Source organism: Ustilago hordei, assembly GCF_900519145.1.
Source record: "Ustilago hordei strain Uho2 genome assembly, contig: UHO2_contig_21, whole genome shotgun sequence".
Taxonomy (NCBI): domain Eukaryota; kingdom Fungi; phylum Basidiomycota; class Ustilaginomycetes; order Ustilaginales; family Ustilaginaceae; genus Ustilago; species Ustilago hordei.
In genome coordinates this window covers 430,622-454,631 of record NW_024545274.1, presented here as the reverse complement: position 1 = coordinate 454,631, position 24,010 = coordinate 430,622, and the positions used below count along the sequence as shown (strand labels likewise).

Below are 24,010 nucleotides of genomic sequence, written 5' to 3'. Positions count from 1 at the left end.
GCACCCTTCATATACTGCTCTGTTACGCAACATTATCATAACTGCTGCTGATCATCTGGCACACTCTCTTGCACAGGCCAGCCGTCCCTGTGACATTACCCCCCCTTCCAGAGCTGAGCTCTGTCAAGGTTATATAAGCCCTCCTTTGTCTTTCTTTTCATCCCCTCTTTCTTCTCCTCTTACCATATCATGCAACCGATATCCCTCTACTCGGTATGCCCTGTCTTTGTCATTCTCGTCCTTTGAGGACTTCCCCTTCACCTCCTACTACAATGGTCAAGGTTTCTAACAACGACCCTGCCCCTCAGAGTCTGACTTCTTCTATCCAGACTCCCCTGTTGCCTAGTCCAACTTCTTCTATCCAGACTCCCCTGTTGCCTACATCTTCCCTTCCTGATGACTTGGCCTTCCCAAGCCCAGCTGCTTCCTTGCTTTCCCTCTGCTCCTCCCTTGGGCACATGTACAGACCCAATCCTTCATTCCTTGACCTGGAACGCCCCACGACTTCTTCCTCTGACCATCGTGATGCTGTGGAAGTAGACTTGGCATGTACTCCAGCCCCTCCTTCCCTTGATCATCATGTACCTACCAACGGTGAGATAGCTGGTTGGTCTGAAGGATTGGTGGTGTCTAGGCTGGTGGTAAAAATTGCTACTGGGGACTATCCTCCAGAGTGGGAGGTAGGTAGAGGTTCTTCAACTGAACAGCAACTGCACTGTCTGGCCATGCTTCGAATGACCGAGGGTTGTATGCCCTGGCCTAGCTGGCAATGTGCCCGGTGTGCTAGTCTTAGTCTCCCGTAAGTAGTCTTTTGTACACCATTCTCTTTCTTACTGCCAACACTAACCCCCTTTTTTTTAGTTGTTTTCCTTCTGCATTTGTCAACCCCTTCATCCCTTACAGTTGTGTTCCTCGCACCTGCACTCATTGTCACCTTGGCAACTTGTTGCATTGCAAACAGACAATTCCCGTTTCTCCAGACATGGAGTACCTTGGTGACGGTCCCCCCAACAGGCAGCCTCAGGGCACTTACCTGGCAGAGCATGTGCATCTGACTGTGACCAATGGTTATGGTCTGGGATTTGTTTGTGCCAATGATCAAGTGACTGACCCTGACACCTCCGACGAATGGATATTTGCCATCGGTGTTCTCTGGCACTCACCTAACTGAGCGATGGCATTCCCAATCATTTGGATTCTCTTCTTGTACCTTGATTGTCATGATAAGTTGTGCTCGGAGCATCAACCTCATGAGTCTGTCACAGTACCTGGTGAGAATGCTGATTTCCTCTTCTGAGGATGCTGGGTTCATCCTCCTCTCATTCCTACTCATGAATGCGATGTGTAATGACATGTTTGTATCTGCCCCCAATTCAATTTTCTTTTGCTCCTTTTTTCTCTAAAGCCTATGTCTCTTTTTTTTTTGTTGACTTGCGTGAGATGCTACGAAATTGAACAGAGTTTTTGCCTTCTGTCAATACATTTTGCTCTCCTCCATTTTGTGTCGCTTTTTGTGGAAGTTTTTGTGTTGCTTTTTTGTTGAAACTTATAGTCGTTGTCCCCCTGCCGATTCCTCATACTCCTGGATGAGGGTTGGGCAATCAAGAAGGTCGATCGACTCCCATGATGCTGCTTCTTCTGGGTACCCTTGCCAGAGTACCCTGTATTCGATCTTGTGATTATGAACTCGTTTGTCCAGTAAGGCCTCGACCTCGAATTCGAGGTCCTCCTCCAGTAACAGTAGCTCTACTGGAATCTGCACATGGTGTGGAAGTGTGCTTGTCCTGGCCAGCTCCAACATTGATACATGAAAAATGTCGTGGACTTGGAGGTTTACTGGTAGACCGATTCGATATGCCCTTCTACCAACCCTTTCTTTGATCAGGTATGGGCCTGCCAACCTCATGTCCAACTTTGGGGTTGGTCATCTTGTCTTCCAGTTTCTTCGATTGATGTACACTAGGTCACCCACTTTGAATTCAATATCTTTCCATTTGCAGTTGTATTGGTTGACTGCCCGACTCTGAGCTTGTCTGATATGATCTTGAAGATACTTAATTCATTCAGTATTGTCCGTGAAGTATTTGGCAAGCTTTGGGTCATTTACCCCAAGTTTTCCAGGTATCTCCAGATGTGACTTGGGATTCCAACCATAGCAAGCAAAAAATGGGGATATGCCAATACTAGCATGCACAGTGTTGTTGTACACGAATGCCGCCATATGAATTAAGCTAGACCAATCATCCTGCTCATAGTTGCAGTACATCCGGAGGTACTGCTCTATGACCTGATTTACTCGTTCTGTCTGCCCATTGGTTTGGGGGTGATAGGACATACTGGGCAAGTGTTTTGCACCTAGGCTGTCTACAAATGTGGACCAAGACTTGGATATGAATTGTCATCTGCGATCTGAGATGATGTGGTCTGGGGCGCCAAATAGTGGAAAGAGGTTTGTTTTGAGAAGTACAGCTGTCTGTTCCACCATTATGGTCTTTGTCGTTGGGACCATGATTGTATACTTGGTCAGTCAGTCTACTATGACTAAGATGGAGTCATAGACTCCTGACATCAGCAGTCCTTCAATGAAGTCCAATGATATGGATCCCCATGGCCTTTCTGGTGTTGACAACGGTTGGAGGAGACCATAGGGTCAGTGTCAAGGTGTCTTGTATCATGCGCATACAGGACAACTCGCCACATAGTCTGCAATCCAGGCTGTCATATTAGGCCACCAGTAGTGTCTTTGGGCAGACCGGATAGTGGCGTCCCATCCAACATGTCCAGCAGTTACACCATCATGACACTGAGACATCACCATGAATCGTAGATGTTCCACTGAGAGGGATTGGTCATCTACTTCTTGTGTGCCTCATGTCCTGCATTTGTTGGTTCTTCCTGGCATGGTTACCTTTGGAATGACCAGGCATCCGTCTTTGTGCCAGAGCCTGTTCCTGGTTTCAAAAGGTGTCTGGGCTTGCATCTCTTGAAGTTCCTGATCTAGGGGCTGGAACGTTCGGACTAGGCCTAGTAATCCTTGAGAAGTGATAGCCTCCATTGTTGGCATGGCTGCTATCAGTACTGAAGCAACCCCTGCTGTTTCGGGGATGTCCTGTGGTTCATTTTCATCTTGAACTTTCTCGAACACCCTGGATGGTAGTAACTGTCGCACATTGTGTTCCTGTTCCTCCCCAATGGGTTGCATGTCTCTCCTCTGAGTTAATGCATCTGGTTCTCCAGCCTTGTCACCTGGACAATATTGTAGCACAAAATCAAAATCGGCCAACAATATTGCCCATCTAGCTTGTCTTCCAGTAATACATTGTTGAGATTTAAAATACTTGAGGGCTTCGTGATCTGTCAGAATGACAAGCTGATTGGGTAATCCAGCTAACATATGGCACCACTGGGTGAGGCAGGCCACCACTGCAAGGAGCTCTTTATCATGTATCTCATAGTTCTTTTTGGCTGATGCCATCTTGCAAGAATAGTAAGCTACTGGATGCCAATGTCCTTCATGTTCCTGTTTTAATACCCCAGCAATGGCAAAGTCACTTGCATCTGTCTCTAGCCATGTCAGCAAGTGATAGTTGAAGTGTTTCAACACCCCAGCTGTCATAAACACTTGGATGAGCTTGTGAAAAGCCTGCTTGGCATCTCCCAGTAACTCAAACTTCTTGAATCATTCCATGGGCTTTACTAACGATGTAAGTGGTTTTGTGATGCATGTGAAATGAGCTATGAATCTCCGATAGAAGTTTGCAAAGCCTAAGAAATGCTGGATGTCATGGATCGACTCAGGCATAGGCCATTCTGTAACCATTCATACCTTCTCCAGATCCATTTCTATCCCTGTGGTTTTTATGATATACCCCAAGAATTCGATGGTGTCTGTGTGAAACTTGCATTTCAACAGCTTGGTGAATAGTCAATGCTTCTTCAAGCATGACAGGATCTTGATGACATGTGTGATATGTTCCTCTTTCATGTCACTAAAGATTAGGAAGTCATCCAGATACACCACCATGTATATTCCAATGATATCATGGAAGATGTGGTTGATAAATGACTGGAAATGGGCAGGAGCATTAGCTAGGCCAAAAGGCATTACCAAATACTCATAAAGACCCAGCTGGGTTCCAAATGCTGTCTTCCACTCATCTCCATCCGCAATACAGATAAGGTTATATGTGGCTCTGAGATCCAGTTTTGAATATATCCTTGCCTTGCATAGGAGGAACAACTGTTCATCAATGAGTGGTAATGGTGCTCGATTCTTGACTGTGATTTCATTCAAGCCCCTGTAATCGATGCAGAGTCGCAATCCTCCATCTTTTTTAGGTACAAAGAGTACTGGTGATCTTGCAGGGCTCTTCGATGGCCATATGAAACCTTTGGCTAGGTTTTCGTCAAGGTACTTGTGGAGTTTGGCCATTTCCTTTGGTCCCTTGAGATATAATGGTCCTTGAGGGGGCTTACTATTTTCAGCCAGCTCAAGCTGTAGATCGTTCTCTGTGTGTGGTGGTAGCTTGTCTGCTTCCACCTCGTCGAACACCTCTCATAGATGTTGGTACAGTTCCAGTATGTCCTTGATCATAACCAGTTTATCCGCTTCTACCTCCATTTCTACCCCTCGATTGGCTCCAGTAGGCACAAATCCGAATGCCAGAAGGGATGAGGGTGGAGTGTCTAGCAGCATGAACCCAATAGGGCCATCCTCCAGAGCTGCTTGGATCAATCTTTCCACTGATACGAACTCGTGTCCATGAAGTTTTATAGACTTATAGTTCTTATCAGGGGGATCCTTTTTGTTTTTCTTCAGGGGCGCCAGTCATGGGGCTCCTGACTCTTCTGGTTGGTCCTTCTGAGCTTGGGTCTTGAATTCGAGTTGGCCAGTATCCCACTGGATCGTTGGTCTCAACCTTTTCAATTCCAAGAAACCCAGAATGAGGTCATACTCAGCAGTGTCAGCTACTGATGCCTCCACTGCCCCTAGTACATGTTTTCCAATAACTACCTGCACTGTAGCAGAGCTGTTAATGGCAAGTTTGTGTCTGGTGACACCATGTACAGTTTGTGTTTTTGTTGGTTTTGTGTTTAAGTGGTACTTGCTGACGAAAGATTCTGAAACTATGGATAAGCCTGCACCTGTGTCGGTGAGTATTCGGGCCAGGTGATCTTGGATCATACCCGTTAACTTGAGCACTGCCTTGCTTGTGTTAGCAGAGAAACAAACAGAACAATCTTGATATGTACAAATGGATGGCAACCAAGGTTGTAGGGCAATGCACGCCATCAGGGCATCATCCCACTGACATTTCCCTCCTCGTCCTCCTCATAATCGCTCTCTGCCTCGTCAGCGAGAGATAACTGAGTGAGCTCGAGGCTGGCTTGCTTGACTGAATATGCATCTTGCAGTTCTTCTTCAGTCGTGCTTTCCTCCTCAGGAGTTGATTCTCCCTCGGGGGCATCTTCTAAGGTCACCATGACTTTTGGACCATTAGGTCTGGTTGTCATTGGTACGGGAGGTTTTCTAGTAGGACAATCCCTTGCCCAATGTCCTGTGCCTCTGCACACGTGACAAGTGTTGCTGTCCTGAGGGTTAGCCTCCCTTGGCTTCTGGGCTTGTAACAGGTGAGGAGGCAGGGGACGATTACCAAATCAGTATGAAGTACCTGCAGTTACAGGTCCAGGTTGTCGGGCCTGTGGGATTGCTGTTGTTGTTGCTTGTGCGACCAGGTTCATGCGAGATGTAAGTATGCTGGGATATCTTGAGGCAGAATGTTGCATCACCATTTGTTGACAATCAATGTCCTCTACCTCTTGATACCATTCCCAAATACTTGTAGGTGGGTTTCGCTTGAACTTCTCCTGAAGACCGTGGGTGAGGGTACTTCGGAATAAGTCAATAACCAAGTCCCTGTCCTCCATATTGACTTGCCCTTCAAGGTCCCTGAACCATTCAACATGTCGAGTAGCTGCACCAGGTGTGTCAGTTGTGAGTTGCATGTTGAGTAGCTTGTTGTAAGCTTCGATTCTCGAATTGCGGGGGTTGTATTGTTCGGTCAAGCGTTGTCTGAAATAATGCCAGTCATGGAACAATCTCCCTTGTTGGTCGTGATCAATTCGTATCTTGGATGTCCACCATTCGCAAGCATTCCCTTCCAACTGGGACCCCATGTGATGGATCATGCTCTTGTGGTCATAGACTCGATTGAATGCAAACCATGTTTCAGCTTCGATCAGGAAGATCTCCACATCCCTCGGATTGAACTTTGGGAAAGGGGTGGAAAGTGGTTTAGACTGACCAGGGGAAGGCTCCCCCATGTTCTTGACGTCATATTCGGTGTCCCTAGGTATTCCTTCATAGGGCTGACTGTACCTCAGCCCGGTAGGGGTCGCATACTTCTTGTAGTTTGAATATGATTGCGTGTTTTGACCTAGGAATGACCCCATCCTGTGTGGTCTGGGTGCTGGGTTGGGTTTGAATGACTCCTCATTGGTAGTCTCCTCAGACTGACTGTTGCTCCTGACGAGGGCTTCCAATGACTCCAACCTTTGCACAAAATGGTTGGTAACTGTCCAATTCATTGATAGGAGCTTCTCCATTCTTTCCTTGGACCTTTCCATTAACCTCTGCAGCTCCTCAAACCTATCCTTGGTGTCAGGCTCCGTCATGTTGTTGTGGGGCACAACTTGAACGATCCACTCTAATGTAAGCGGTCACATGCCAGAGACTAGCTGGGGTTGATTGAGTAAGGACTACTCGATATGATTTGCCTAAACATAACCAAGCATCGTCGCCTAGTAAGTCTCGACTGACCGCCTTGAACACTCCATTCAGAGGTTGCACGGCACAGATGTTGTTTGTTGGTGAGTGCATGATACACCCTCCCCTACAGTATGAGTGTTCGTAGTACTGTTGATATGCTCTTGGATGTCATCTGGACTGTGATATGCCAATCGCCTACAGAGAACATGAGTTACTGGACCACTGGTGTAAAACACCGCCTACAATAACCGACTGGACCACTGGTGTTGAGCAACACTGCCTACAGCAAGGAACTGGACTGCTAGTGTGAGAACACCACCTACAGTAATGAACTGGACCACTGGTGTAAAGAACACTGCCTACAGTTGTGAACTGGACCGCTAGTGTAAAGAACACTGCCTACAGTTGTCAACTAACAGTGATACAACACACACATTGAGAGTCGTTGCAAGAGCACTGCTATTGCGAAGATACGTAACCTAGTAAGTATAGAGTAAGTAGTAGAGTTTTCAGAGTGGATGCCCATCCACTCGAATGCTATGGTAGAAAGAGAGTATTTATATGTTCGATCAGTGTTTTCCCTCGACACCTATCCTGCTCCTCTTGAGGGGCCTTTGTCCCCTGTTAGGCACTGCCTTGCCCTGCTGGCATCATCCCCTTCGATACTGTGCTTCTACCATTTTGCTCGGCACAAGGGTTATGCAACACTGCCCTCTCGCCTTCATGCTCTCCTTCTGTCTGATGTGTGATGCCCCCTTCCGGCACGGCCCCCTTTCGACTTAATCTTGCGAATCCCCTTTTGAACCTTGTGACCATACCCCCTGGTTATGTAGTCACATCAGCTCAGTTCCATCTCAACTTGTTCGGATCAGCCGACTAGTTGAAGCATGCTGATTTGACTGACTCTGATGTCGGCACAGCTCTGAATACTTGTTTGGATCGGCCGACTAGTTGAAGCATGCTGATCTGACTGATTCCAACATCGGCACAGCTCCAAATACCTGTTCGGATCAGCCAATTAGTTGAGGCGTGCTGATCCGACTGCCTCCGTCATCAGCATAGCTCTGAGTACTTGTTTGGATCAGCCGACTTGTTGAAGCATAATGGTCCGGCTGACTCTGACTGTTCCCATGAGATCGATCTGGATTCCCGGGGTTCGATTGATCTTGTAAATCATGTGCACTGCCAACCCGATTAATCTCGTTGATCCCTGATGGTTGTCGACTCTGATCAATCTGGCGCACCCTTCATATGTTGATCTTCTGCACACCCTTCATATACTGCTCCGTTATGCGACATTATCATAACTGCCGCTGATCATCTGGCGCACTCTCTTGCGCAGGCCAGCCGTCCCTGTGACACCAGGATGTCCAACCACCGACTTGACAATGTGCAAGGAATGAGGGAGGAAGACAAGGGCAATGTTGAATGTATAATCACCCTTGTATGAGTAATGCTCATGAGCATTGAGTGCTGGCTTCCAAGCAAGATTGATGTGTGTACCATCTACCACCAACCATCCTCTAGACCATTCCTCGACTCCACTCTTATCAGCAACCCATGCTTTTGCCTTAGCATGCTCATCTTCAGTTGCAAAGGTTACTACCTCACTGTTCAGCTTGTATAGGCCTGCAATAGTCCTATCTGTCCACACATGAACTGAGCCCCAACTGCAACTGCAGGCAAATGCAACATCACAAACTCCACCACCATTTCCTGACTGTCCAAGCTGATATAGACCAACTGCCACTTGCTGCTGAACATGCCAAAAGCTTGATATTGATCTGAAGGCATTGGTTGTGCTGAGTCTGTAAGTGAGAGCTTGGAATGCATCTGGGGTCATGCAAACAGCCCCTCAAAAGAGCTTGCAGTTGATGACAGCATATTGATCAAGCATGTTGATGAGGGGATCCTTTCATTGCAGCAGTTGAAGGCATTCAACTGTGTATTGAGACTGGCTGATGATGTTGTAAGTCCTGATGAGCACGAATGAGATAGCATGATCAAACATGTCATCATCAGAATCTTCAAGGTCATCATTAGGGTGCCAAGTGGCATCGACATCCATCAGATCAAGTTGCATCTTGGATTCCACCATCAATGAGTGCATGATGGTGGTCTCAATGTCATCCAGGAGGTGCTGTTTGTCAGAAGTGCACACCATGGTTGAAGTAGAGGGCCAGAAATAGGAGAGGATGATGTGGTCCAAAAGAGAGTCCAAAGCTACAAACACAATGCAGCTGAGTTCTGCACAGCTGGGTTCTGCACAGCTGAGTTCTGCACAGCTGGGTTCTGCACAGCTGATTTCTGCACAACATGCATGCTTGGAACCGGGGCTACACCGATCAGCATCTTGTATGTGGAACAATTCATCACATTGAAGCAATCTACATTTGAGAGATTACATGGAAGACTGGGTATGGGGTATGCTAGTCATACATATTGAGAGCTAGCTTTACAGAGAGCAATGGTACAACAAGTTGGAAACACAGGAACAGAACTTGGAGAACTCAAAAGGAACACCATTCTTGCCAAATGGTCTACTCATGAGCTGAATTGCTATTGTCCTGCTGATCCATGGCAAGAACCAGTGGGTCAAGATCAAGATTGCTTTGACTACTTCCAGCAATGTTGCCAAAGGGTAAATTAGGGTTCATCATCTGCACCATCTCCATGAGCCAACCATGCTCTTCAGTTCACATGCACTCTTGTCTCTCACTTTCTTCCCTGGCAAATTGAATGTGCATTTCCTCCCTCTTTGTGCATTCCTCCTCAACCTTGATTTGTGCCTGAAGCATGTCTTGGGTGCAGGCCTGCACAATTTCCGACAGCTCTTCTCGCTTGCTCTTGGAAGTGAAGGGTCGAGACTTCTTGGGTGTTGTACCTGTGGCTGGAGAATGGTAAACAGAGTCACCATCACCATTGTCCACTTCATCAGCCTCAAAAGCGGTGCTGGATGAGTGCTGGTGGGTTGGAGTGTCTATAGGGGTAATGGTGAAGGGGGTGGGGCCAATCAAAGACAGGTTGGATGAGGAAGAGAAGGGTGAGTGGGATAAAGATGAAGCAGCAGCTGGGGTGGCTGCAACTGAAGAAGAAAAAGATGAGATAACTCTTGCTCCAATGGGATCATTTTGCAACTCCTCAAGAATGGATTCCATGCCAGGAATGTTGCATTGCTGAGGGTAGTGAGCATCGCTGGCATCATCCATGTTCACATCAGCATCAACCAAGTTATTCTGAGAGGAGGCAGGGGTGGCATCATATGGGTGACCAGTGAGAAGAACAACTGGACCAGTCTGTGCACAGTTGGTCATCATCTCATGCCAGTGCTCAAACCAAGGGTGGCTTTGAGCAATTGATTTGCATGTGGCATAGTCCTGCAAGTTGATAAAGAAGCATAGACAGAGATATAAAGTATAAGAACATTGGCACACTTAACATGAATCAACTAAGTTGTACTTACCGAGCTGTTGTGATCCATGTCTTGAAGAAGTACTCCAGCACTGGTCTGCTGTGAGATGGTCTTCTTGATGTTGTTGTATTGTTCAGTGAGCCAGCGAATCTTAGTCTTTACTTGACCAGCACCACCAACAGTAGACTTGTCTGGGAACAGCTCCTGCCATATCTGCCCACAGATAACATCTTTGTTTGTCTTCAGACCCTTTTCCTGTTCCGCAGTCAAACATCCTGGCAATAGAACACGTTGGTAATGATCATTATTGTAGATGATATCAATGAGGTTATTTATGTCACTAGGTGACCAATTGAAGTAGGCAATATGATCTGTTTTGTTGAACCTGCTGCCACAAGTACTGGCTTGATGTCTGCAAGTTGCAGAGATTTGAGTTGGCTGGGTAGAGGTTTGGCGAGGCAAAGAACTGGCAGATGTGGTGGCATTGGAACCAGAAGGAGTGGAGGAGGACAAAGGGGAAGTGGGAGAGGTTGCTGGCTGAGTCGACTCAGCCCCAGCCAAGGTGCTGGAAGTTGCAGAAGGGTGGCACTGATGAGAGCAATCAAGGTTGGACTGAGCTGACATTATTGTGTTGTGCTGTGAAGCAGTTGAAGACTGCTCTGATGCTGGAGCCAATCCAGAGGCTTGCTGCAAAGCTGTGAATAGTGTAATGTTGTTGATATGGTTGAGGGGATGGCATGTCCATGTCCTGGCACTGACAGGGAGGAAATGCTACTGGAGATGGTGATAGAAGTGAAGCAAGGACAGATGTAACTCAAAGTGTGAGAAAGTGTAGACAGTGCAGAAAGTGGAGGTCAAGGGTTGTGTGCAGAATTGTGTTAGAATCATGTGATATCAGCACATGACAAAAACTCCTGCTGAAAACTCAAATATTCAGAAACCTGGGCTCACAGCAAAAATAAGTAGGGGTTTTCAAAACTTCTGAGCTTTTCTTTCCTGGCAGAGCTTACTTAAGCAGTGAGCTTTCAAAATCCAAAAAAACCATGAAAACTCGGAGTTTTGAAAACTCAGAGAAAACTGAAACCCCCTGTTGTTCTTCCCTAACATCGCACGACGCAGTTGGAAGACGTCAAAGCGCTTTTCTCTCTCTCTCTCTTATTTCCAAAAAGCCGAACTCCAACTCCAAAGTCCCTTGTTGCTCACTCCTTCCTCCTAAGACAGCTTCTTCTGAATAGCAATCGGCCATATCATAGAAGCCTGTCCTGAATGCTGAGAGAAGCAGAGTGCCGTCCAAGTATTGGAGTGAAAATCGGCAAGGCATGGGTGCAGAGAGAGAAAAAGAGAAAAAGAGATGTCGGATGCGATCCGACCAAGTCGTTGGATCTCCCGATTTGCTCATCAAGCAATCAGGATCGTACGATTGGAATGTGGGGCAAAAGCATGACCGAAAGGGTCCTCTCTTTGCCGCATCATGACAGCTTATCTGCCGTTCTTCTGCTTCTTGGAGCTCTAAAGTAGTGATCACGTTCTCGCATCGTTGCATCTTCAGAAGTCTTGCCACGTTCCCTCCGAGCGCCCTTCGCAATCCAACTAGCATTCGTGCCAATCCGCTTGGTTTGTCTGGAAGCCAGTCTCGGCATCATGCCTGGTTCGCACCGCAAGCGGGGCGACAAACCTTTGATCAAAGTCGGATGAGCTCCAGACCTCGCCGTAGCTTCATGTATAAAACTCTACCCCTCGAGTTCCCCTTCGCCCTTAGCGACTGACAGGAACCACCAGAAGAGCTGCTGGACAGAGAAGCTACGATCCAACATGCCGGCAATCACTCACAGCCTAGCAGCGACCGGCACCCCTCACTTGCCAAGCCCGCAACTCCTCCCACCAGAAATCTTTCACAATCTTGGCCAGTATTCCCCTTGGTTCCCCGTCAACTCTTCCTCACCCCAAGATAAGATCCCCGACCACTGCGAGGTGACTTTCGTAAGCCAACTCGAAAGGCACGGCTCACGCTACCCGACAGGTGGAGCGTATAAAGAGCTTCGAAAGACGCTTCGACAGATCGCAAAGCATCTCCAGCATGTGTCCGACTCGAACAAGCACGACAAGCAAAACCAAGGATTACATCCGCAACTCCAATGGCTGAGGAAGTGGGTAGAGACGAAAAAGACCGAGGATGGTGGACTGAGGAATAGGCTGGGTAACTCGGAGTTGACTCCGTATGGTCAGTATGAGGCGTTTGCGTCTGGATGGCGCTTCTATGAGCGATACTCGCATCTCTTTGATGGCAAAGAGCAGATTGATGTTAATGCAGACTATGATACCAAGTTGAGCTCCAACAGCTTGATCGACTTGGTCTGCTCACCATCAAAACCAGCATCAATGCCAGCCCTGACGCTCTTCTCCCACCTCCGCACACGCATCTGCCAGTACCTCACGCCCGACTACATTCCTCACAAGCACAGCGAGCACCCGAAAGGGCGACCATTTGTCAGATCCTCAGGCGCAGACCGAGTCATCACTTCCTCCCGCTTCTTCCTCCAAGGTTTCTCCCATTCTCCATTCCACCACGCCTCACCCGAGTCCGCCCCATGGCCACCCAAAAACCGCCCCTCAACCTTCAAATCCCACAAACCCCACCGTCACATTCCCTCCCTCCCCCATCCCGACGTTATCATCCCCGAAGCGCGCAAAAACGACAAGCTCGGCCAGATCGCTTCGAACAACACACTCGACGTCTACACCTGCCCCACTTTCGAACGTGATTTCCGCGACAACGCACAGTCTCCTGCCTCGCTCAAAACCGCTGCTTTCGCACACAACGCTACTGCGCATGTTCGGGAGAGGCTGGCGAGTAAGCTAGGTGTACGGAAGGGAGGTAGTAAGGATAGGAGAGGGGAAAGGATTCATCTCGAGCCAAAACAGGTACTGCAACTGTTTGGCCTGTGTGCGTTTGATACGGTTGCACGGCTGAATCCATATGGATTGCTGCTGGAGGATAGGGAGAGGAACGAGGGGGTGGTGAGTCCGTTTTGCCGACTGTTTGAGGAGGAAGAGTTTGCGCAGATCTACGAGGTGAGTACAAATATGGAGAAGGATTATGGCTTTGCAGGGCACAACCCCCTCCATAAGGCCTTAGCAACCCCTTGGCTGCGAGAACTACTGGCGAGATTGGAGGGGAGAAAGCCGGTGATGGATCCTCCGACATCAATCAATACCACCCTCGATCGGAACGAAGAAAAGTTCCCTCTACCGAAAGGTGAAGGTCCAAACGCTTTTGTTGACTTTACACACGATAATCAACTAGCTCCTGTCATTGCAGCGCTAGGACTTTGGGATGAGAATCATGAGTGGAGCACAGCAAAGACTACACCCTTTTCAGGGAGGTTGACGGTGGAGAAGCTAAGATGTGGGGAGGACGACGATTTTGTGAGGGTCCTGGTCAATGATCAGCCTGCACACGTTTATAGCGGTGGCTGGTGTGGAGATGGGAAGGCTCCAGCTGGGGACGTAAGTGATAGTGTGTGCCCGATTCATTCTTTCTTAAAGCCGCTGGAATGGGTTGATCAAGCGGAGGAGTGGGACAAGTGCTATTCGAAGGGACATAAGAAGGAGAAAGAAGATGTCTAGATTGCCTTCCAACCACACAGTATCATGGCGATCTCACTCAGAAAGCATCCTGTCATACAAAGAATAGTTTAAAAAAGCATTTAATCAGCTTGTTTTGGTGCATCAATTGAAAGGGGTTGGCAGGTGAATAGCCTCGTATCAAAGGCGGGCAACAGCGTCAAGGCGAGAAGTGAGATCGATCGAGCCGATGAGCTCAGGTCGGGAATGTGAGCCAATGGCAGAGAAGCGACTGGAAATGGCAAAAGTCAGAGAAAATAATTGCTGCCTGCGGTCGATCTCGTAAGCTTCGTCGCACAGTCACAACCTCAAACTCTCCTCTCTCAACGTTCTCCCACCCTTCCACCACCATCACCATGTAAAAAGAATTCGGTGTTCATACGTCAAATCGTACGTATCTTTTCAAACACCGCGCCCATTGGTGCTGCTACTGCTACGCCCTCTCTTTCCGACTGGAACCGGCAATGAGCGATCGCGCTAGGTTATTAAAAAGCGCTCAACTATCTGGCACCTCTTCGCCGAGCCCTTTGCTTTCGATGTTTCGACCTTGTGTTGGTTCATCTTGCTTTGGTCGATGCCGCAACTCTTCATTCTGAGCCGTCCAACCTTTCCTTTTGGAGGAAAACACCGTAGCAAGCAACAGTACAAGCAGCAACACACTCTCCCTGTATCGGAAGAATTTCGCTGACTCCTTCTCTACTTGTCTTCTTGCTTACTGTAGAGATATACCCAAAGATGTTCCGACCAACGCCAACCCCTCTATTCCGAGCTTCGCTCCGCCACCTCGCATCGGCATCAAACCAACCCATCCCACCAGGCTCCGAACTTAACGCAGTCAAACGCACCGCATCCACCATCCTCCCTCCCATCAAACTCTATCGTCGTCTACTCCGCGCTCATCGTCATCTTGATGCTGACATGCGTGCTGTCGGCGACAACTATATCAAAGACGAATTTCGAAGACATAGGGATATTGACAATCCGCTGCAGATTGTAGGATTCTTGAGTTCATGGAAGATGTACCTGGATCAGTTGGAAGTGCAACAAGGTGCACTGGGGGGTTTCAGAGGAAAGAGACTGGATGCGGAGCTGTTGGAAAAGATGTCGGACGAACAGATTTATCAGATTCATGAATTGATGACGGCTACTCAGGAGGCCTATTCGGAGAATGCGAAGGGTAGTCCGCCGGCGCAGGGGCAGAGGGAGATGGCTGAGAAGGCAGCGAAGGAGGCTGGTGTTCGGGTTAAGGATGGTAAGTAGACCATCACCCCGCCGCTAGCGTCTTTTGCGGCCTTCCAACTTCACGTTGATCATCTTCGAGGCGATCCATGCCACTATACCTTTCTATAGCTACCACTTATTTCTATCTTTTCGCATCGCATTATCTTTTGTTTTTCGCACTTGCTGTATTTGTATCCGAACCCTCAATTCATACCATAACAGGGGCAAAGAAAGAGCATAACAGAGACTAGGATTGCAGGGCGAGCATGGGTGTGCTCATAGGCTCGAGAGGCTCCCAGACTGCCAATGCCAAGGGCAAACCAGTTGTGCAGCGAGGTCTGGTTTTGCTGATGGGGATGGGAGCCAGAGGCTAAGGGGTCACATGCCAATCTGAGGAAAGATCAGAGGGGGAGGAGGAGGCCGCAAAAAGGTAGTTGGCAGCAATTTTGCTGCAGACAGAGGGGGGTCAGTCAATGTACCAGCAGAAGCAGTCCAAGGACCACCAGCCCAGGGCCTGAATGGCCTCAGTTGAGGTGCCACAGTGGGCAGCCCAGGTGGCTCCCCCCCTGGCAGAAGGAGTGGCCAGCATAAGCCAAGGTGGGGAGCCCCAGCTGACCCAGGAGCTGCCAGAGGACACCAATGAACTGCTCATGGGAGAAGGGGGTGGCCCTGTCATCCAAGGCGAAGAGGGGCACCCATGGGGGCTAGGCATGGTCCGAAGCGGAAAACACTTCTTGAGATTACAATGCGGACGCCAAAGACGCCAGCTTTCAATCTTGGGCTCTTCCCTCTTCACTCGCCGTTACTAGGGGAATCCTTGTTAGTTTCTTTTCCTCCGCTTATTGATATGCTTAAGTTCAGCGGGTAGTGGGACCCACAGATGGTGAGGAGAGCCATGTAAGGGCAGGCAAAACCACTGACCTTGGGGATGATGAGGTTGACCCCCTTCCCGAAAGGGTCCGTCTTTGACTGGGCAAGATGAAGCATCACATAGGTCTCGGCCCACATGACAGAGCCAACCTGCAGGACAGAGTCACTGAGGTGGGACCAGGTGAACTTGGCACAATGAAGGAGGCAGGCATAGGCGAGTGTGAAAGCAGCAGCGAAAGTGACCTGGTCGGAAGAGGATAAGGTGGAGGAGACTGTCATGGGCTTGGATGCTCAAGAAGCAGGAGGGTCACTGGTTCATATGGAAGGAGCACAGGTATCGAAGATCTAGTCAATACCAGTAGAGAGCATGGTCGTAGTGCAGTCTCCATGGAGACCATGGACTCCTATGGACTCACATGCAAAGGAGGACTGAGCCATATGCGAGGAGGGCCAGGCACAGCCACGAGGAGGACCAAGCTCAAGGAGCAGGCACAGCCATGAAGAGGACCAAGCTCAAGGAGCATGCAGATGGTTACCACTCAGGGGCTCGAGAGACAAGAGTCAAAAGAACCATCACCGGTCAAAGGGAAGGAGCAGTGTATAGGGAACTGACAAGCAGGTCCTGAGGAGGAGGAGCAGTGTCGAAGGAGTCAACACCAGGTCATGAGGAGGAGGAGCAGTGTCGAAGGAGTCGACACCACTCAGGAGGCACAAGGGTGCCAAACAAGCAGGATAGCAAGGAGGAGGAGCAGTGTCAAAGGAGTCAACACAGCTCAAGAGGCACAGGGGTGCCAAGCAAGCAGGAGAGGCCTCCTGAACAGTACTCGATGAAGAAGGTACTCTCTGGAGAGAGAGCAGGAGCAGCATTGCTGGCAATGCTGTGAAGAGGTATATAACCATGCTTTCTCATCATCAAAGGTCAAGTGGATCCTCATCCACTCTACACAACCATCATAACTAGTTATCACTTCAGCATACATATATATTAGTTTCAGTCAGCATAGCAGCAATCTATCAAGGTTGCTCCTCATCATAGTGTGTGTGTTGTATCACCACTACCTGACATCCGAAGGTGCCCCATAGCAGGTTAGCAGTCCGGATCAAGATAGAACTGAAGGCAGTAGTCCACTGTGGTCTGGGGATCACCTCAAGCAACAGTCAACACACTGGACACTCATGTTGATGCCACCAACCTTATCACCAACACCACCAACCTTATCATCAACACCATCAACCTCATCATCATCAACACTCACACCAGACCTTGGTGTCATCACAACCTACACATTGATATTGATCGTGCTGAGCTACCCCTGAATGGAGTGTCCACAGAGGTCAGCCAAAACCTACGACAGTATATACAATGAACGCAACCTGCTGTCATCACGCAACTTGATAGTTGCTGAAGGACTAGCTTGTCGAGACCGATACTGAGACAATAGCTGTCACACAGTTTGATAGTCACCAAGCATCTCGACAGACCGACCTGGGTTTCAGGCGCGAGACCCCTGACAGAGACCCGGAGGGTGTCCAGAAGGCCCTGGAGGATGGGGAGAGTGATGGGAAGCTTCTGGCCATGCAGGGTGATGCCATACAGGCGCTTGAAGCCCTTGAGGGCATGCTGGGTGTGAGGATGGGAGAAAGCTGAGGAGTCGAGGCTGAGGTCAACATGCCAAGAGGACAGGGCAGCAAGGTGGTGGCAGATGGCGTGGTAGCTCTGCCCCTGGTGGCTGAGGTCCACCATCCACTTGATGAGGTGGAGGTCAGTAGATGGCAGGGCCGGCCGGTTGGGACCAAAGTGCTGGAGGCAGAAAGTCTGGTACTCCTCGCCAATGGGGTCATACTGGTGATGGGAGCTTGCACTGAGGCCATGGAGGAGGAGGGCAGTGGCATGTGGGGAGCAGCTGAGGAGCCTCGCAAAGGCCGGGGTGGCAAGCGAGGCGGCGGAGGACTGGGTGAAGGAGCCCAGGAGAACACTGATGGTGAGCCCGAGGAAAATGGGTGGAGATTTGGGAGAAACAACGATGGGAGAGGAGGTCAGCCAAAACATTGTCAGCACTGCTAACCTGGGTGGGGCACAAGGTCAGGTTGTGCTTGAAGCAAAGGCTGAAGATCTCCTGCAACAGGGTCTGGGTCAAAGGGTCCCTGGACTTTCCAGAGTGTAAGCCATGCTCCACATTCTCGTTGTCCACATGGAGGACCACATGAGTGCATCCATGGTCAGTGAGGTGGGGGACAAAGGCCTGGAGGCAGTCAAGCACTGCAAGGGCCTCCAGAAACTGGATGTTCTTCTGCCTGTGCCTGCAAGGGACACAGTGGGCTAGCACCAGGTCAGGGTGTCCTGCTGCACTGAGGTAGCCTCCAAGACCCCATGGGCAGGCATCGGACCAGATGTGAGCCATGCACAAGGGGGAGGGGAGGAGCAGGGACAGCCCATTCCAGCAGCTGAGGAGCTGGTCCCACCAATGTAACTCAGCTGCAGCCAGCCAGGGAAGCCGCAGCAGGCAGAGGGGGGAGCAGTGGGCCTGGCGGAGAGCTGCATAGAGCCGGCCAAGGTAGGCGCGGCTGAGAGGGGCTGTCAGGGGTCTCGCGCCTGAAACCCAGGTCGGTCTGTCGAGATACTCGGTGACTATCAAACTGTGCGACAGCTATTGTCTCGGTATCGGTGACTATCAAGTTGCGCAGTGACAGCAGGTGGCGTTCGTTGTATATACTATCGTAGGTTTCGGCTGACCTCTGTGGACACTCCGTTCAGGGGTAGCTCGGCACGATCAATATCAATGCTATGATGACACCAAGGTCTGGTGTGAGTGTTGATGATGATGAGGTTGATGACATTGGTGATAAGGTTGGTGAGTGTTGATGATAATGAGGTTGATGGTGTTGGTGATAAGGTTGGTGGCATCAACACGAGTGTCCAGTGTGTTGACTTGATGCTTGATGTGATCCCTGGACTGCAGTGGACTACTGCCTTTGGTTCTATCTTGTTCTGGACCACTAACCTGCTATGGGTGCCTTCGGACATCAGGTAGTGGTGATACAACACACACACTACGATGAGGAGCAACCTTGATAGATTGCTGCTATGCTGACTGAAACTAATATATACTTATGCTGAAGTGATAACTAGTTATGGTGAGTAGAGTGGATGAGGATCCACTCGACCTATGATGATGAGAAAGCATGGTTATATACCTCTTCACAGCATCGCCAGCAATGCTGCACCTGCTCTCTCTCCAGAGAGTACCTTCTTCATCGAGTACTGCTCAGGGGCCTCTCCTGCTTGGCACCCCTGTGCTTCTTGAGTGGTGTCGACTCCTTTGACACTGCTCCTCCTCCTTGCTATCTTGCTGCTTGTTTGGCGCCCCTGTGCCTCCTGAATGGTGTTGACTCCTTTGACACTGCTCCTCCTCCTCATGACCTGGTGTCGACTCCTTTGACACTGCTCCTTCTCCTTTGATCAGTGACAGTTCCTTTGGCTCTTGTCTCTCGAGCCCCTGAGTGGTAACCATCTGCATGCTCCTTGAGCTTGGTCCTCTTCATGGCTGTGCCTGCTCCTTGAGCTTGGTCCTCCTTGTGGCTGTGCTTGGCCCTCCTCACATATGGCTCGGTCCTCCTTTGCATGTGAGTCTGTAGAAGTCCATGGTCTCCATGGAGACTGCACTACAACCATGCTCTCTACTGGTATTGACTAGATCTTCGATACCTGTGCTCCTTCCATATGAACCAGTGACCCTCCTGCTTCTTGAGCATCCAGGCCCATGACAGGGGCCACCTGAGTCACAAACTGCAAGAGGCTGGAGATGCGTTGCAGCTGGAGGAGGGAGACCTGGGAGGACTGTAGGAGGTCCTGGATGGTGCGAAGGATGGAAGATCTGCGCATATCGGTGATCCCGATAGTCAGAGCTTCTGTGTTGATCTCGATCCCTAGGACCTCGAGCTTCTTGGAGCTGAAGAATGTCTTCGAGGGGGACAGATCGAGACCCAGCGCCTTGCAGGTGAGGGCCAACAGGCACACTGGGCGAGAGCTGTCCCCCCCTGCAGGGACTGCCCCAAAGAAGTCATCAAGGTAATGGTTCAGGGGCAGCCCGGGGGGGAGGCAGGAGCTCACAATCCAATGAACCATCTTGGCATAGAGGTTGAATAGCCAGGATGAGCTCTTGCCCCCAAATGTGAGGGCATTCTCATGGTAAGACATGCCATCAAATGTGAAGCCCAGGAGCCTGGTGTCACTGAGGCAGGTGACGATATGGCGAAAGGCATCCCAAAGGTCACCTTTCCAGAGCCAGCAACCTGGGGAAGTTCAGACAAAGTCAAGCAGGGGTTGGAGGCTCTCATACCACAGGGACACAAAGGCCAGCTGGATGCTGGCATTGACAGAAGGAAGCTTCGACCCTGGGCAGCAGGGGTGGGAAAGGTGGTGGATGGTGTGGAAGCCAGAGGAGTGGGGCTTTGGTACCATGCCAATGGGAGAGCAAATGAGGGGGGTCGGGTCAGTGACCCTTGTGAGCCGACCCTCAGCGAGGTGAGCAGTAATCTCTTAGTGGATGTGGGCCAACCCAGCAGTGTCCATGGGGAGGTTGCGGGAGGGCCAGCCAACTGCACACAGTGGGCCCTCATAGCCAATGCATACCCCATGAGTGATGCCACCCAGCAGCTGGTGGCACACCTTGGCATCAGGGTAGCATGCCAGGAGGCGCCACCAAGCATGGGTGCATTCCTGCATTGAACCCCAGCAGGCAGGGACATTGTCCCTGGTGAAGATTGGGGCCGCAATGGTGGTGTTCGGGTGGGCCGCAGGGATTCTGCAGAGGGCCTGCAGGAGAAGGTGCAGGCACAAATCCGCTGCAGGCAGGGAGAAGATGGCGGAGGCTGGGGGAGGGGGGGGGGGGGGCATGATAAGCCTGGGAGCTGTGATAGGCCAAGGTACCATAAGAGGTGGTGTGGCCATGATAGGCGCAGGTGCCGTGAGAGGCGTGGGAGCTGTGATAGGCTTGGTGGCCATGGCAGGTGGGCCAGAGGTAGTTGCTGGCCTTCCAGCAAGGGGGGCAGCCATGATAGGCTGGTGGGTCGTGAAAGGACCCTCCAACGGAGGGGTAGCAATGGGGCAGGGAGGCTGGGGGGTGGGGGTGTCCATGAGGGGCTGCCAGGGAGCAGGGGAGACAGGAGGGGAAAGCTCCAGGGAGGTTCGAGGGGGGTGGCCTGAGGGTGATCCAACTGGCACCAGGTGGATAGGCAGGAGCCCACTTGGTGCTGCCAGGAGCATTACACCAAGCCTCTCCCCTTGACATCAGATTTGCTGGCAGCTTCAGCTGCAACCAATGAAGGTGGAGAGGGCTTGAATTTGGCAAGGCTTGGGCAGGAAGGTGACAGATGGTTCTTGGTGCCACAGATCAGGCAAGTGTGTGCCTGTCCACAGGGGCCAGTGCAGGTGCTGTTGTTCCAGCAGAGGCAGACTGTGGCATTGGTGCCTGCCTTCCTCTGCTCTGCAGGGGCAACCAGAGGTTTGAGGGATTTGGTGGGAGCGATGGCAAGCTTGTCCTGGAAGGCCTCCATGTCCTGCCTGGACCAGGTGTCTGCATCAGCATGACCAAACCACTTCTTGCAGACCATCAGGATGTAGTCCACGATGTATGTCCAGTCAAAATGCTGGTCCAGTTCTGCAATGTGCATGAGGAACCCAGCCAAAGCTGGGCCAAGCGTGCAGTCAGGAGAGGCTGCCACACGGAGGGCCATGTAGATGGCCCAGGCCTGGCAAAAGGAGACCAGGTCAGGAATGGCCTTGAGAAATGACTTGGTGGAGGGTGTGGGGGCAGGGAGAGTGAGGGCAAGCTCGTAGGCGCCCAAGGAGAGGGTCGCCTTTGTCACAGGGACGGCTGGCCTGTGCAAGAGAGTGCGCCAAATGATCAAGCGGCAGTTATGGTAATGTCGCATAATGGAGCAGTATATGAAGGGTGTGCAGAAGATCAACATATGAAGGGTGCACCAGATTGATCAGAGCCAAAACCATCGGGGATCAACGAGATTAATCAGGTTGGCAGTGCACATGAATTATGAGATTGATCGAACCCTGGGAATCCAGATCAATCTCATGGGATCAGTCAGAGTCAGTCAGATCAGCACACTTCAACTAGTTGGCCGATCTGAACAAGTATTCGGAGCTGTGCCAATGTGACCACATGACCAAGGGGTCAGGTCACAAGGTTCAACAAGTGACTAAAGGGGTTTCACAAGACAAGTCAAGATGGAACTGTGCTGACGTGACCACATGACCAGGGGGTATGGTCACGAGGTTCAAAGGGGTTTCACAAGATAAAGTTGAAAGGGAGCAGTGTCAAAAGGGGGCATCCCACATCAGGCAGAAGGAGAGCATGAAGGTGAGAGGGCAGTGTTGCATAACCCTTATGCTGTGCAAATGGTAGGAACACAGTATCAAAGGGGTTGGTGCCAGCAGGACAAGACAGTGCCTAACAGGGGACAAAGGCCCCTCAAGAGGAGCAGGATAGGTGTCGAGGGAAAACACCCACTGGACATATAAATACTCTCATTCTACCTTAGCATACAAGTGGATCGGCATCCACTCTGACTTAACTTTACTTACTCTATACTTACTCAGTTATGTATCATCGCAATAGCAGTGCTCTTGCAATGACTCTCAACATGTGTGTTGTATCACCATTAGTTGACAACTGTAGGCAGTGTTCTTCAACACCTGCAGTCCAGTCCCTTGCTGTAGGTGGTGTTGCTTGACACCAGCAGTCCAGTCAGTTATTGTAGGTGGTGATTCACACCAGCAGTCCAGTAACTCCCATCCTCTGTAGGCAATTAGCATATTGCAGTCCAGACAACATCCAAGAGCATTATCAACAGTACTATGAACACTCATACTGTAGGGGAGGGTGTATCACCCACTCACCAACAAACAACATTCATGCTGCACAACCTCTGAATGGAGTGTTCAAGGTGGTCAGTTGAGACTTACTAGGTGATGATGCTTGGTTACGTTTAGGCAAATCATATCGAGTAGACCTTACTCAATCAACCTCAGTTAGTCTCTGGCGCGCGATCGCTTACAGCCTTCTCCCCGCTGGGGTTGGCTACGGTGGCGTTGCACAGCTTGCTGAGGTTGCCAGGTCGCAGGAGGTCCTTATACACTGCATTGACGGTCTCAGCAGGAATCCAAGGGAAGAGGCGACGAACAGATGACTCACCAGGGTTGTTAGGAGCCAGCGAGGGTTCCACAGGCAAGGCTGGGGCTGGGGTAAAGGTGGGGAGAGGAGGTGCCCCAAGGGGTCAAGAGGAAGTGGCTGTCTGGGTGGGAGTCGGGCTGGCCGACACTGCTGCCACAAGTGAGGTGATGTGACACTCCAGGTGGCGAAGGGGGTCCATGACAGATGAGGTGATGTTGCTGGAAACACCCCGTAGCCACACCTCAAGCAGTGACATCATCACAAAGGGGTCAGGGGTGGACCCCAGGTCAGGCACAGGGGCCGAAGTTGTTGAGGGGACAGGCCCTGTAGGGGAGCCCAGTGTGGCGGAGGCAGTGGCAACAGATGACAAGAAGGAGGTGGCATGGGTGGCACAGGTCATCTGGATGCAGAGGTCCCATGCACTGTTGCTGGTGGCCTGCCAGGCCTGGCAAGCGGTGCAAGACTGGGTGATCGTATTTGGCTGGCTCCGGGAGAGGAACTCACTGAAGGGGAGGCTTTGATGGCAGTGGGTGCAGATGCACATGGGAGGAAGATTGGCAGGGGAAGGGGGCTGCACCCCACCTGGATGGAGTGACCCATGGGTCACAACAAGGGGATCCTCAGCAGAGGCCCCTGGGTCAGGTGACACCATCAGGTGTCGGTGACCAAGGGGTTTGCACCAGGGGTGCAGGAGAGACTGTTGAAAAAACACTTGAAGAGTTGGTGAGATTCTGCTAAGTGAGCAGCTGTGAGAATGGTGGTGATTGGAGAGAGAGCATACTGTAGCTGCGCGATGACTTGGCAGAATCCCTGACCATGGATAACATCACGTGACTATAATCACGTGACTACCATCCCTTAATCCCACTCTTGTCGCTCATGAGGCTTTGGTTTGTGCTTATTTTTTTGTTGTGTTGCCGCTGT

General features: G+C 50.5%; 7 protein-coding genes across 7 annotated transcripts; 3 read left to right on the top strand and 4 right to left on the bottom strand.

The window, feature by feature from the left end:
• Window positions 1–272: 272 nt before the first annotated feature.
• UHO2_06894 (uncharacterized protein) lies at window positions 273–1,171 on the top strand (the record flags this gene model as incomplete). The annotated part of the gene is made up of 2 exons (XM_041557932.1): window positions 273–799; window positions 862–1,171. The coding sequence occupies 2 exons, from the start codon at window positions 273–275 to the stop codon at window positions 1,169–1,171; spliced, it is 837 nt and encodes a 278-aa protein (XP_041413866.1).
• A 3,657-nt stretch (window positions 1,172–4,828) lies between these two features.
• UHO2_06893 (uncharacterized protein) lies at window positions 4,829–6,675 on the bottom strand (the record flags this gene model as incomplete). Its single annotated transcript, XM_041557931.1, has 3 exons — window positions 4,829–5,206; window positions 5,314–5,621; window positions 5,673–6,675. The coding sequence occupies 3 exons, from the start codon at window positions 6,673–6,675 to the stop codon at window positions 4,829–4,831; spliced, it is 1,689 nt and encodes a 562-aa protein (XP_041413865.1).
• Window positions 6,676–9,465: 2,790 nt separating this feature from the next.
• Window positions 9,466–10,805, bottom strand: UHO2_06892 (uncharacterized protein; the record flags this gene model as incomplete). Its single annotated transcript, XM_041557930.1, has 2 exons — window positions 9,466–10,146; window positions 10,233–10,805. 2 exons carry the CDS (start codon window positions 10,803–10,805, stop codon window positions 9,466–9,468), a joined length of 1,254 nt encoding a protein of 417 aa, XP_041413864.1.
• A 1,188-nt stretch (window positions 10,806–11,993) lies between these two features.
• Window positions 11,994–13,808, top strand: UHO2_06891 (uncharacterized protein; the record flags this gene model as incomplete). Its single annotated transcript, XM_041557929.1, has 1 exon — window positions 11,994–13,808. One exon carries the CDS (start codon window positions 11,994–11,996, stop codon window positions 13,806–13,808), a length of 1,815 nt encoding a protein of 604 aa, XP_041413863.1.
• A 732-nt stretch (window positions 13,809–14,540) lies between these two features.
• On the top strand, window positions 14,541–15,065 carry UHO2_06890 (uncharacterized protein; the record flags this gene model as incomplete). Its single annotated transcript, XM_041557928.1, has 1 exon — window positions 14,541–15,065. The coding sequence occupies one exon, from the start codon at window positions 14,541–14,543 to the stop codon at window positions 15,063–15,065; it is 525 nt and encodes a 174-aa protein (XP_041413862.1).
• Window positions 15,066–19,587: 4,522 nt separating this feature from the next.
• On the bottom strand, window positions 19,588–21,830 carry UHO2_06889 (uncharacterized protein; the record flags this gene model as incomplete). The annotated part of the gene is made up of 4 exons (XM_041557927.1): window positions 19,588–20,119; window positions 20,237–20,412; window positions 20,530–21,149; window positions 21,314–21,830. The coding sequence occupies 4 exons, from the start codon at window positions 21,828–21,830 to the stop codon at window positions 19,588–19,590; spliced, it is 1,845 nt and encodes a 614-aa protein (XP_041413861.1).
• A 1,359-nt stretch (window positions 21,831–23,189) lies between these two features.
• On the bottom strand, window positions 23,190–23,686 carry UHO2_06888 (uncharacterized protein; the record flags this gene model as incomplete). Its single annotated transcript, XM_041557926.1, has 2 exons — window positions 23,190–23,531; window positions 23,591–23,686. 2 exons carry the CDS (start codon window positions 23,684–23,686, stop codon window positions 23,190–23,192), a joined length of 438 nt encoding a protein of 145 aa, XP_041413860.1.
• Between the last annotated feature and the right edge of the window lie 324 nt (window positions 23,687–24,010).